Source organism: Mixophyes fleayi, chromosome 3 (genome assembly GCF_038048845.1).
Source record: "Mixophyes fleayi isolate aMixFle1 chromosome 3, aMixFle1.hap1, whole genome shotgun sequence".
Lineage (NCBI taxonomy): Eukaryota > Metazoa > Chordata > Amphibia > Anura > Limnodynastidae > Mixophyes > Mixophyes fleayi.
Window position 1 is genome coordinate 261,208,715 of NC_134404.1, and position 13,304 is coordinate 261,222,018.

Genomic DNA, 13,304 nt, shown 5'->3' on the forward strand with positions numbered 1-13,304 from the left:
GGTGTACAAATGTTTTCATTGATTCACAATTTATCCAAATAGAAGCATTGTAAATTTACTCACAATATAAAGAAAATGCTACAAACATTTTAGCACCATAGACACGACAATCCTGATTTCTTACACTACAGAAGTGAAATAAAAAACAAAAGCACCCATGTACAAAAGACTTGGGGACAAGGGTGTTGTAGGTTTAACATTCAATAGATTTCTGTTGCCATTATTCACTTTTATACTAAAACATACCTCCTAACATTTTGACTTGCAAAATCAGGACATAATAATCCCCACCTTAAACCAGTGGCGGATCCAGGGGGGGCGATCGGGGCGATTGCCCCCCCTAGCAGGGGCTTGCTGCCGGCGGCTGCACAATATGTGCAGGTCCGCTCGGCAGTGACAGTGTGCTGCCCGGCTGCTCTGATTGTGTTTAAAACACAATCAGAGCAGCCGGGCAGCACATTGTCACTGCCGAGCGGACCTGCACATATTGTGCAGCCGTCGGCAGCCTTGAAGTCAAAAAGGGGGCAGGGCCTAAATCGCCCCCCCTAAATCGCCCCAGGTAAGAAAATTTTCTAGATCCGCCCCTGCCTTAAACCAGATGAAAACCTTGTCCCCTCTGTGGCCTATGAATCGGGACTGTCGTGCCAAAATCAGACAGTTGGGAGGTATGCTAAAGCACACAGTGAAAGATAGAAATATTAAAGAATTATACTAATCTTATATGACTGGCATCACAAAAAAGGGAAATTACACATCATAAACATGGAACCCTTTTTTGTAAGTTTAAAGCTCTACTTCCACCAAGTAAAAGATTTTTACTAAGGTACCCCCTCTCCTTAGCCAGAGCTCAGGGGGTTACTCTGTGCAGTCATACTATCTAGGGCTCTTCTGTTCCTCTCCTAGCCGCTGCCAAAAACCAGGGAGGTGTGAGCATGAAGATCAATCCTAAGCCGCAACTTCTTGATTGTGGGTTGTAATTGTTCCTCTCACTCACACTTTCTCTCTTTTGCCATTTAAAGTTGGTTGTCTACATTGGTTTGCTGGTTTTGTAATACAGTGTTTTAAGGCTGCACTACCACCTAGGTAAAATATTGTTTACAAAGATGCCCTCCCCACTAGCCAGGGGTCTGGGGGCTGCTGCAGACAACCATTCTACCCAGGGCTCCAGCTAGGGGGAGAGGCACCTTAGCAAAATCTTTTACCTTTGTGCTAGTGCCGCTTTAATACATTAGCCCCATTTAGTAGTATAAATAAATATATATATATATATATATATATATATATATATATGCCTTAAGAAAGAGACCATAAGCATCTCTAAACATTACACCTGTCTGACTTATAAGTTTCCTGCTTGCAGTCCTGAGCGGGGTGTCAGCTCTGTTTTAACTTCTCTCTCTCTCTCTCTGTATATATATGATTATGACATATGTAAATTATTTGTAACTATAGATGAAGAGAAGGAAGATGAGACCACTTTTGATCTGTTTAAAATCAGTAACATAAATAAGAAGACTATTGGAGTCAAAATGTTTCGTGGACATGACCCTGGTTCTCCAGCATTTCGATTCCTACGTTTTACTCACATACCACCTGTACAAGCTGAAAAGATGAGGCAAATTATTGATCTGATGCAGCTAAATGAAGGTTTCATCCTCACTGCCACCATGAAACAAGACAAACACAACCGCGGAACAATTATTGCCATAGATGGTCCTGGCATTTCCAATAGATTGTTTGAGCTTGTTTCAAATGGACGAGCCAATACTCTGGACCTAATTTACTGGGTAGATGGCTTTCAGAATGTGATATCCTTGGAGGACGTTGAACTGGCAGACTCTCACTGGAAAAATATTACAGTTCAGCTGACGGGTGAAAACTTCAACCTTTATGTTGGTTGTGACCTTATGGACAGCTTTCGCCTGGAGGAAACCTTCTATGAGCATCTGAAAGCTGATAACAAGATGTATTTGGCTAAGGGCTCAATACATGAAAACCACTTTAGGGTAAGAAAAAACATTATTCTCATTGAAGTAGTATTTTAATTATGTTCCTGTTTGTTTTATTTAACTAATACATTCATAAAAGAAAACAGTCATTGGCATAATTAATGCAGAATACTGTAAGAATGTAATTTAATTTGGAGAGAGATCTCTATTCTAGTAAAGATAAGGGTGTATATCATACCTCCCAACATTTAGAGTCCCGAATGCGGGATATAATAAGCCCAGCCTCTGTTCCAACCAAACTCTGCCCACACAATGCCAACTTAAGTCAAAACTACACCCACGTTCCTGTTAAGTCCCACCTCACTTGTAGTCTGCAATTCTGCATGCCCCTCCAAAATCGGGATCACTGGTAGGTATAGTATATCTATTTCCAGATAAGTTGTTCCTTGATTCAAGAAGTGGATTGGAAAGTTAGTGCTGAGAAATCAAAATATGGTGCAAGCTGTGTGCATGCACAATGCAACATATTTTATGCAAGTGACGAAAAAAGACACCTCTCATCATTGATCATCTGTTAAACTAAACCACAACTATCGAAATAAACACAGCAAGTCTGATAAAATAAAAATTAATACATTTATGAAACCTCGTAACCCCTCTGAGGCCTGTGAATCGGGACTGTCGTGCCAAAAGCAGACAGTTGGGAGGTATGCTAAAGCATAGTTATAGTTATAGAAATAGTTAAGAATTCCACTATGCTTATGTGACTGGCAGCACAAGAAAGTGAAAAATTAGACATCATAAACATAGAACCTTTTTATGCAAGTTTAAAGCTGTACTACTACCAAGTAAAAGATTTTGCTAAGGTACCCCTCTCTCTAGCCAGAGGTTAGGGGGTTACTTTGTACAGTCATATTATCTAGGTCTCTTCTGTTCCTCTTCTAGCCACTGACAAAAAACAGGGATTTGTGAGTGTGAAGATCAATCCCAAACTGTAATCTCTTGATTGAGGATGGTAATTGGTCCTCCCACTCACACTTTTTCTTTTTTGCCATTTAAAGTTGGTTGGCTACATTGGTTTGCTGTTTTTTTAGGCTTCTGGGTATGGGGAGATGGTGTAATTTCTGTTCTTCCTTCCCTCACTCTCCTACACCCCCCCCCCACCTCTCTCTCTCTCTCTCTCTATCTCTCTTTATGAAACTGGAGCACACAAACAAGATGAGCCTTTTTTACTTACTATCAGAAAGAAGAGAGAAAAACTACAGTCCATTCAGTTGGACTACACCGCGGCACCTGCCCTGCTGATAATCTCACTAGGTCTCATTATTCAGCGTTGCTTGATTTTTGCTGAAATACATAATATATAAACACAGAAATACATACACAAATTTAAACAAAGGGGGTTACAACCAAGCACAAATGTGCCATAATAACCCATAATAACCAGCCATCCTTTAGCTTTGACTGATCTAGGACAAATTAGTCAATGAAAGCAAATGGTTCATGTATTGGGTAACTACACATTCGCACTTATGGAGTAGCATCGTTTGTAACCAATGTTGTATATAGTAGTAGCTGTGCTATATCAAGTGTTTTGTTTCAGTTGGTTTGATAGATGAAGCCAATATTTACTGTAAATTCTCAGAGTTAATCTGTTTTTAATTGCTTCTGTAGGGACTGCTTCAAAATGTTCGCTTAATATTTGACACTTCAGTTGAAGATGTTTTGAGGAAGAAAGGTTGTCAGCTAAACCACAGAGGTACAACTATTTATGTGCATGCCAAGTGTCTTCCGTTATCCAATTATAGTAATTTACCTGTCTCCTGTTCCTTACTTTTGACTGATCTGTAACCTTTGCGGTAACCTTGTAACATTGTTCACCATGAAATTGACAGAATACACTATTATGCAATTCATTTTCCATTGGATTGTGTCATTAGATGTTTCATTGAAACTACAGTTTTTATTTCTATAGCATTTACATTATAATTCAATATTAAATATAAACTCTGAATACAAAATTTCTCATTAATGTCTTCATTTAATGAATGTTAATATTTTATTTCATGAAGAGAGATGCTAATACAATACTCTGTTAATAAATATTGCATCCTGGGTCAGTGCCTGGAAAATTTTAAGGGGTGTGGTGGAACATGTTGGCGTGACAGCAACATATGTTTAGGGCCGGATTAACCATAGGGCTAACTGGGCTACAGCCCAGGGGCCTCGGGCATCCAGGGGGCCCTTTTAAGTGCTCAGCAGCAGTATTGATCGGTTGGGGGCGGGGGTGCCCCCGGCACGATCAATGATGCTGAGCACTTTCACTGCAGTCCTTCCCCGACGCGCTGTAGCCTCCTTATTGAGGAGATCTCGTGAGTCTCACTCTCACGAGATCTCCTCAGTAAAGAGCGTACAGCGCGCCGGAGAAGGACTGCAATGCCAGGAGAAGGAGGTAAGTGCCTTGGGGGCGGCTCGGCTCACGGGGGGGGGGCAGCTCAGATCACGGGGGAGGCTTGCATGGGGGGATGGAGGCCCCCTAAGCCCAGGGGCCTCCATTCCCTTAATCCGGCCCTGCATATGCTGTCACTATATAATCTCGTGCTGCCATCAATCTGAGACTTCAAATTCCCAGCCCTCAAGCAGTTTCAGGTTTCTTCTGCAGCAAGACCTGAACTCATCAGTGCTTGGGTAAAGGTGAGGAACAATTTAAATATTTCTGCCTGGGTTTGGTAATGCTAAATAGCAGTGTGTGGAGTTTAGGTAAGTTGATGTTTCCATTCCAAGGCATCTTCATGAAAAAATTTCAAAATGTTTTCATATTCATCACCTCTTAAGCAGTCCATTAATTACATTGCTGAAGAGATGATAAATTGCTAAATAGTCTCTGACATTGTTATTTGTTTGAGAAAGCTAAGAGATAGGAAAGGGTTGAATACTCTGGAAAATAACATATCTGTTCTTTTTTCCAAGCTTTCAACCGTGGTCAGATGTTTTCCTTTTGAGGATAAAGTTACACAAAACTCGACATGCATGTGACGTGAGCTAGTTACCAGAAATATGCAGGATAACAAATTTTGAAACCTACATATATGCCAAATATTTACACCATTTACACTGATTGTTTGCTAGGAGGTCCACTGGTTTACTGTATATGAAAAAAACGATTTACAAGAAAAAACTTTACTCAGTACTATAAAACTTTTATTATGTTCACATATCCAAATACATTGCATTCCAGTACTCAGCAGGGGTAGGTGTGTATTTAATGCTAATTTACAGACCTTAACAACATTCCCTGAAGGGACAGAGAGATATCATAGGGCCTTGTCTGTAGGTCAAGGAGCAACTTCTCCTTGCTGCTTTCATTGTCAGAGATCAACACAATGTGAAGGTTTTGATTATAAATGGCCACAATCATTTTCAAACTCATTTGGTAAGTGACAGATTAGAGGCGAAGAGATACTAATGGTCCTGTCTCCACAAGTAAAAGATTAATATAGGCTGTAATTCCATCCATCCTTTGAAGGCAGGTAATTACTATTAAAACAACAGAACTGTTGTATTTCACTAGCACAGTATATGGAACATAACCAAAAACACAGACATGCAGTTTAGATGCTGTTTTGGGTGTTACTTTTATAGGAAAAAATGACAACCTTCTGTGGAAATTAGTCTAGAGTTTTTTCTAATGTACCCATGATATATGATAGTGTTAAATAGCTCACAAGAGTATCAGTGCTAAACAAAGCAGCGGCTTAAATTTTACAATTTATTGACCAGGAACCCCCTTCTAGATGTGTGTAATTCCCTTTTCCATTCTACTGTGTATCCACAGAACATTAATGTGTGTATTAAATGTTGCAATCTATTTTATGGATATACAATATTGTCACAATTATGTGGTGGGGAAAAATAATATCTATGCATTAGCTATATTTATGCAAAAATTAAAATTTTACTAACCGACTCGTTAGTACGAAAGTTAAAAAGCTTAATGCAAAAGTCTACGTTTGTAGAAATGCACTAGTTTTAATGGAGCAGTACATGCGTTTTCCAGGTGATGAGGTAGGGATGCAAAACTTTGAATCCCATTTCCGAGTGAGATTATGGAGATGAAGTGGTGGAGAGGACACATTTAGGGGTAGTTCCCTGCTTTGCTGGGGGAAGTACAGCCCTTTCCTTCCAAAAAAACATGATTTATTTTATTTTTTTCCACATGCTTGATGCATTTACCCTCAGATCTTGTCCTATCCTTTTAATGGGACACAATTGTCACTTTCTAGCTGCAGGCAAATTTAAAGGTGCATTTCACTCAATTTAATATTAAAATAATAATTCTATAACAAACAATATATTCCTTCTATGCACTCCCTTAAATGAAAAGAGTATGAGCTGCCAATCAGGAGAAAGGTATATGAAACCAATCTTATAAATAGAGTGTACAAAACAATAACCTCCCATGTGCTAGAAAAACAATATTATGCAATGAGTATATACAAACAAATATGTACCAAATGCAAAGATATGACTTGCAAGGTAAGCATGTATTTAATCAACAAAAAATGAGCTTCTGGCCAGTAAGCAAATAAACTCTATAGTGAATAAAAAACAAAAAACATAGAAAAATAGAGACAAATAGCAAGTGTCACTGATTGAATGTTCACTTGGTATATATGGAAAATCCAAAAAGGCTATGAATTAAGCCAGTGATGAAAAACATATATAGGAATCAATAAAATTGTAAACGCATCAATCTTTCAGAATGAAAACGCTGATATTATTTACCTCTTGCGACAAAGGCAGTCTTTAAAGTGTTTCCAGCAGAGTTCCAGTAAGCTTCCTGAGTTAAAGAGTATATATAGAAAGGTTTCCTCACTCTATAGAATAGATATCCAGAGTAGATATCCAGCCGCACTCACAGCAACAGTGTGTAGATTACCGTGACTAGCAGATGTCACGTGTCAACCACATCATGTGATCTGGGTGTCTCGAAACAGTGTAAAAGTAATAATTCTATACATGTGTTGCATGATTAATTTAAAGTGAGTAGTATTTTAAGAGAAAAGCTGAAAAGTTTAAATGAATGAAGGTAGTGGCCCTAAACTGTTAGTAGGTTGGGTTTAGAAGTGACATTCCACTCACTGAATTGTGTATCACCAACCAATAACCAGGAGCGGAACTGTCATAGATGCTCATAGTTTCAAGGGGTGTAGCTGCATTGGGACCACCAATTTCTACTTAGAGGTGGGGACAACAGTCTACAAAAGTGAGCTAGCCATCTTAGGTCACCCTTTATCTATCTTGTCTGGGTCATTTCACCCTGATGGGGTGGAGCCAGTAGAAGTTACATTGCTGGTAGAGACTTTAAGAGATTCTTTGCTAGATCATCTTATATTAGTGTTTCCACTTATAAATTTTTCTCCCTGATCATCATCATTTATTTATTTATATAGCACCACTAATTCCGGCGTGCTGTACAGAGAACTCACTCACGTCAGTGTTTACCCCATTGGAGCTTACAGTCTAAATTCCCTAACACACACAGGCAGAATAGGGTCAGTTTGATAGTGTTATGCTCAGGAGAGTTCACTTAGTCTAGATTGACACAGACCTAGCAAGGCACGGAGTCTAACAGCCCCCTGGTCTTCTCCAAGAACCACCGCAAGACAGGATGGGTTTAGTGGCTAGACTAGGAGACTGCAGGTTACGGCCCTTGGTTCGGTCCCTAGACGTGAGAGAGGTAGGAGAAATGGCAGCGAAGCAAATAACAATGGCAGTACCTTGGAGATGCTGAAGCGGAGAGATGATCGGTAAAGCTGACACTCTGCAGAGAGGAGATCCAAAAGGGATGGTCAGTAATAAAGCCAGGTCTGGGACACTAGTCAGATGGACGACTTTACACAGGGATGAAGCAAGAGAATGAACAAAAGATAAGCCTGGTTCGCTACAAAGGTCAGATATCTGAACAGCAGAAGGAAGATCCAAGGAGAGTAAACAGCAGGCAAGCAGGATAGACCAACAGGAACAAGCAGCACACACAGGAGTCAAAAGGTAGGTAACCTGTTGCTCTGACAAAGGTTTAGCGTCAGAGCCTCTCTTTTATACAGGAAGGGATTTCAAACTCCCCGCCGCAGGATCATGTGATCACCCCACTCCAAGGAATCATGTGATTGGGCCTGCCACGCACCTGGAAGTGCTGTCAGAACAGGACCGAGGAGAAGGTAAGAATCCTCACAGTACCCCCCCACTTTATGGGTCGACCCTGTACACCTTAAAAGGTTTATCAGGAAATATTCTGTGGAAACGTTTGAGGAGATCAGGAGCATGGAGCTTTCAAGCTGGGACCCAGGAAGTTCCTCAGGGCTGTAGCCTCTGGAGATATGAGAATTGATTAACCTCAAATTCCTGATTTTGCACGGAAACAGCAGGGCGATCTCTGGTGCAGAGAGAGAATTTATTAATGACCACCGGTTTAAGCAGGGAAACATGGAAGACATTAGGAATCTTCAAAGTGGGAGGAAGTTCCAGTCTGAAGGCTACAGGATTTATAATTTCCAAGATTCTGAATGGACCAATAATCAAGGTGAAAACTTTCTGGAAGGAACCTGGAGCCAGAGATTCCATGTAGACAGCCAAACTTTATCTCCAGAACTGAGTAAGCGAGTAGGACTTCTTCTCTTATTAAAGAATATTTTACTGGAGAGAGAGGCTTGAGTTAAATTTTGCTTGGTGAGAGACCAACGGGAGGAGAAATCTTGAAAAAGAGAATTAACTGCTGGAACTCCAGAGGGAGAAAACTCTCTAAACAGAGGAAGTTTCGGGTGAAATCCTTGAAGAGTATAGAAGGGAGAAACAGAAGTAGCCTCATGAGAAATATTATTATGGGCGAATTCGGCCCAGGGTAATAAGTCAACCCAGTTGTCATGAGAAGGTGAAATATAACATCTTAGATACTTCTCTAGTTCCTGATTAGTCCGTTCAGTGAGGCTGTTGGTCTGAGGATGATAGGCGGAGGTGAATTTTAACTTGATACCACAATGATGACAAAATACCCTCCAGAATTTAGCCACAAACTGGGTACTGCGAACAGAAACAATTTCATCCAGGCATCCATGTAGACCAGTGTTTCTCAAATCCAGTCCTCAGGGCCAACTAGCAGTACATGTTTTCCATATCTCCTTGCTGGAGCACAGGTGTATTCATTATTGACTGGCACAGTGTAGCATAGTAGTATAATTATTTCACTGGTCACCTGGGAATCTTGCACTGTTAGTGGGTCCTGAAGACTGGAGTTGAGAAACATTGATGTAGACAGAAGATATCTTTTATAAAGAGTTGCGCCAAAATAGAAGCAGAGGGTAGGCCTTTCAAAGGTATGAAGTGGTCTGCTCAAGAGAGACAATCAGTAACTACCCAGACCACAGAGTAACCTTGGGATAACGGAAGATCCATGATGAAATCCATAGAAAGATGACTACAAGGACGATCTGGAACAGGTAAAGGATGTAGTTACCAATATGGGTGCTTTGTGGGAATTTTGCTTTGTGCACAGGTAGTGCAGGAGGAGGCATACTGTTAAACAACAGAGGATAAGGATGGCCACCAATAACTTTGGGTGATTAATTCTTTGGTCTTTTTGATTCCGGCATGACCAGAAAAATGAGAAGCATGAGCCCATTTAAGAAGTTTACCATGAAGATGAGATGGTATGAACGTCTTTCCTCTGGGAATCATTGGGCCAGTGGGAGTAGTGGCTAAAATACATTCAGGATCCAGAATTGGTTTTAGCTTGTCCTGTTCTATATCTGAAGAGTCGAAAGAACGTGAGAGGGCATCAGCTTTTTTTTCTTTTATCGTGGTCTGAAGATGTCAAATCGTGACAAAAACAAGGACCATCTGGCTTGACAGGAGTTCAAACACGTAGCAAATTGTAAATATAACAGATTTTTATGGTCAGTATAGATGATTACTGGAAAAGAAGCACCCTCCAGAAGATGTTTCCACTCCTCCAACGCTAGTTTTATAGCAAGTAATTCCCGTTCTCCTATACCGTAGCTAATCTCCGCAGGAGACAACTTCCGTGAGCAGAATCCACAGGCAGGGCCGCCGAGAGGGGGTGGGAGCGGGTACTAATTACCCGGGCCCTTGCGCTGCTGATTTTTTTTTAAAATATATTTTCTTTAAAACGTTTTTTTTTTGTTTTTTTGCGGCGGCGGGGGGATGCTCGGTCGTTGGTGGGGGGAGCGGGCTAGTTTAAAAAAAAAAAAACATACTCACCTGATCGCGGAGCCGGCATCCCTCCTCTCTGCTGTTCTGTGCTCTATTCAGACTGTCTGAATGCCGGGTGTGATGTCATGCCCAGCATTCAGTCAGTCTGGAGCAATGGAGCACAGAGCAGCAGAGAAGACCAATAAAGGAGAAAAGGTAAGTGAAGGGAGGAAAACGAGGGGGGCACAGAGGGGTTAAAAAACGGGGGGGGGGGGCAGCATGACAGAGGGGTTAAAAAATGAGGGGGGGCACAAAGGGGTTAAAAAACGGAAAAGCAGCATGTCGGAGGGATTAAAAAATGAGGGGGAGCACAGAGGGGTTAAAAAACGGGAAAGCAGCATGTCAGAGGGGTTAAAAAATGAGGGGAAGCACAGAGGGGTTAAAAAACAGGAAAGCAGCATGTCAGAGGGGTTACAAAAAGGGGGGGGGCAGCATGACAGATGGGTTAAAAAATGAGGGGGGCACAGAGGGGTTAAAGATGGGGAGGCAGCATGACAGAGGGGTTAAAAAACGGGGCAGCATGGCACAGTGGGGTTAATAAACAGGGGTCAGCATGGCACAGTGGGGTTAAAAAATGGTGGACAGCATGGCACAGTGGGGTTAAAAAGGGGGGAGGCATGGCACAGTGGGATTGAAAAAGGGGGGGGAGCAGCATAGTATAGTGTGATGAAGGGGAGCCAGATGAAGGGGGCAAAAGCAGCATGGAGGGCGCAGTGTGATCATAAGGCATGGCGATGATGAAGGGGCACATTATTGTAATATTGGAGCTGGAGGAAGGCCTAATTATTAATCGTGGATGGTATTGATTTAACGCCAGGGTTGTTTGGAATTATCTAAATGTAGCTCTTTTTTTCCAAATAGGGCCCCCAGCATTCCAGGATCCAGACAAGCCGCAACTAGAGAAACATGCAGCAACAGGTGGTGAAAGTGAGAAGAACAGGTAGGAGAGAGCAGGACAGTATGTGATATGTTGTGATTCTAGTAGGGACAATGTAAATTTTTGGTGAGTGTTGTGCCCAATGTAAGGTGGAGGCCAAGACTGAACTCTTTGTGTACACACTGCATTTTTTCTATACTACATTTTGGTGCTAGATGTCCTGAAAGTCAGGAGTGCTTGGACATATGTGACACTCGGGTGAATTGAGAGCCTAGTGATTTTGATGTGTTAGCCACGCCCCAATGGTGCATTTGCCACACCCCCAAATGCATGACCACACCTCTGAAAATTTTTGCGCCGCCGTAATTTTTTTTACCATACTCAACTATGAGGGGGGCCCCATGAATTTATTGTACCGGGGCCCTGAATTCCTCTTGGCAGTCCTGTCCACAGGACAGGATTTTTTCCATGGGGGACCTTTGGGATAAGCATCGACTCCAACGGAGGAAGCACTGGTGCGGTAGTAAAGGCTTTCTTTAGTAAATGCTTTCTTTAGTTAATGCTTTAACCACTTCTGGTGACCAAACTTTAGAATTGGCAGAGCGTTTAGTTAGAGCAGTGATAGGTGCTACCAGAGAAGAAAATACCTGAATGAATTGTCTATAGAAGTTAGCAAATCCTAAAAATCGCTGAATTGCTTTAAAGCCGACAGGCTGAGGCCAATCTAAGATTGCTTGAAGTTTCGCGGGATCCATCTAGAGACCACAGCCATAAAATATATAACCCAGGAAGGGCAGACGTTCACATTCAAAAACATGTTTTTGAGGTCCTAGATATAACTTGAGTGGAGCAGAGCTGGGGAGCTCCCTTCAAAATGTTGTATTTATATTTATTACTACCTGAATTACCTTGCATTTCAATCTTCAAGTTATTAAGTTATCAATGAGTTGAACTGTCAACCTTTTAAAAATAATTTGCAGCTTATCAGCTCTTCCAACATACCCTTGAGGTGGCTGACCAGTGTTTTTTTTGTTTTTTATTAAATGTCATCCAACTCCATCCAGTGGAAAGCCCAGAATAGGCTCCCTGGACAAAGTTCTGCCCAGCGTACACCAATGGAAGGTCCGATCGGGACCTCAACTCCTTAGTATGTTTTCTGGGATCCATTGCTACCAGGTTGTGAAGTTTTCATCCAAATCCATCCAGTGGAAAGTTCAGAACAGGCTCCCCAGTTCAAAGTTCTGCCCAGTATACACCAATGGGAGATCCAACTGGGACCCTAACAGCCCTAAAACCTGACCAGGATCCAATTGGACCAACTTGCATTGGTTTCATCCCAATCAGTGAAGGGGTGTCCAAATACATTACCTCACAAACAAGCAGACCGATGACAATTATATATAAGATATATACTGCTATTTATTATTTTTATGGTGGACAAACTAAGATAATTTATGACAAACTATGGAATGAGATGCAAAGCATATTCAATTAAATAATTCGGGTCCTGGAAGAAAAAGGTTAAGAACCCTTATTCTAGATAGTTAAAATAGAAAACTATATTTCTTGTGGGATAACTATTTGTATTCGCACTCATTGATATCTCCAGGGCTCCATTAGAAAAGGTAAAAGGACAAATCCATATGTTACAAAGGACACTGTAGGGATCTATAATCTGTTTTTAGTATTAAATGCTTGTATGATTAATAGTGCACATGTATGGTATTTTAGGCTCTGCAGGGATAGTGCGCCTAAGAAACATAATTCAGCAGACACTTTGACAATACCATATAATATATTTTAAAAGTGTTCTCTTTCAAAAATATTTTATATTTTCGTCAAACATTATTGCTTATATAGTTATAACTTAACAGAATTCATCACAGTTTAAAATGGGATAAATCTACATAGCATTATTAGAATAAACAATAGGAAGTTCATTCTCATAAGAGTTTGTAGGTTTATCCAAGGTTTATTTAATCAATGTGATTATATATAGTTAAACAAAACTTATATCTACAGAATATAGGTCAAGGGCATGGAAGCGACCTTGTACTCAATAGTTTTCATGCCCACTCAATAATATCCTACTTTAGTCATGTCCACCGTGTTATGTATGAAGGGATACATCCCTAGTAGATGGTTGGAGAGCATAGTATGGTATTGTAAAAAGTAAACAGCATTTGTAATTAGAGATGAGAGAATCCTTC

The 13,304-nt window shown here is 40.9% G+C and overlaps 1 protein-coding gene across 2 annotated transcripts in view; it reads left to right on the top strand.

Annotated features, from left to right (window-relative positions):
• Positions 1–13,304, top strand: part of THBS2 (thrombospondin 2) — a 74,161-nt gene that overhangs the window by 15,838 nt on the left and 45,019 nt on the right. For both annotated transcript variants that reach the window (XM_075203520.1, XM_075203519.1), the window contains exons 3-4: positions 1,453–2,006; positions 3,624–3,708. In XM_075203520.1, coding sequence (XP_075059621.1) covers positions 1,453–2,006; positions 3,624–3,708 — 639 coding nt within the window. The remainder of the gene's footprint in view (positions 1–1,452; positions 2,007–3,623; positions 3,709–13,304) is intronic.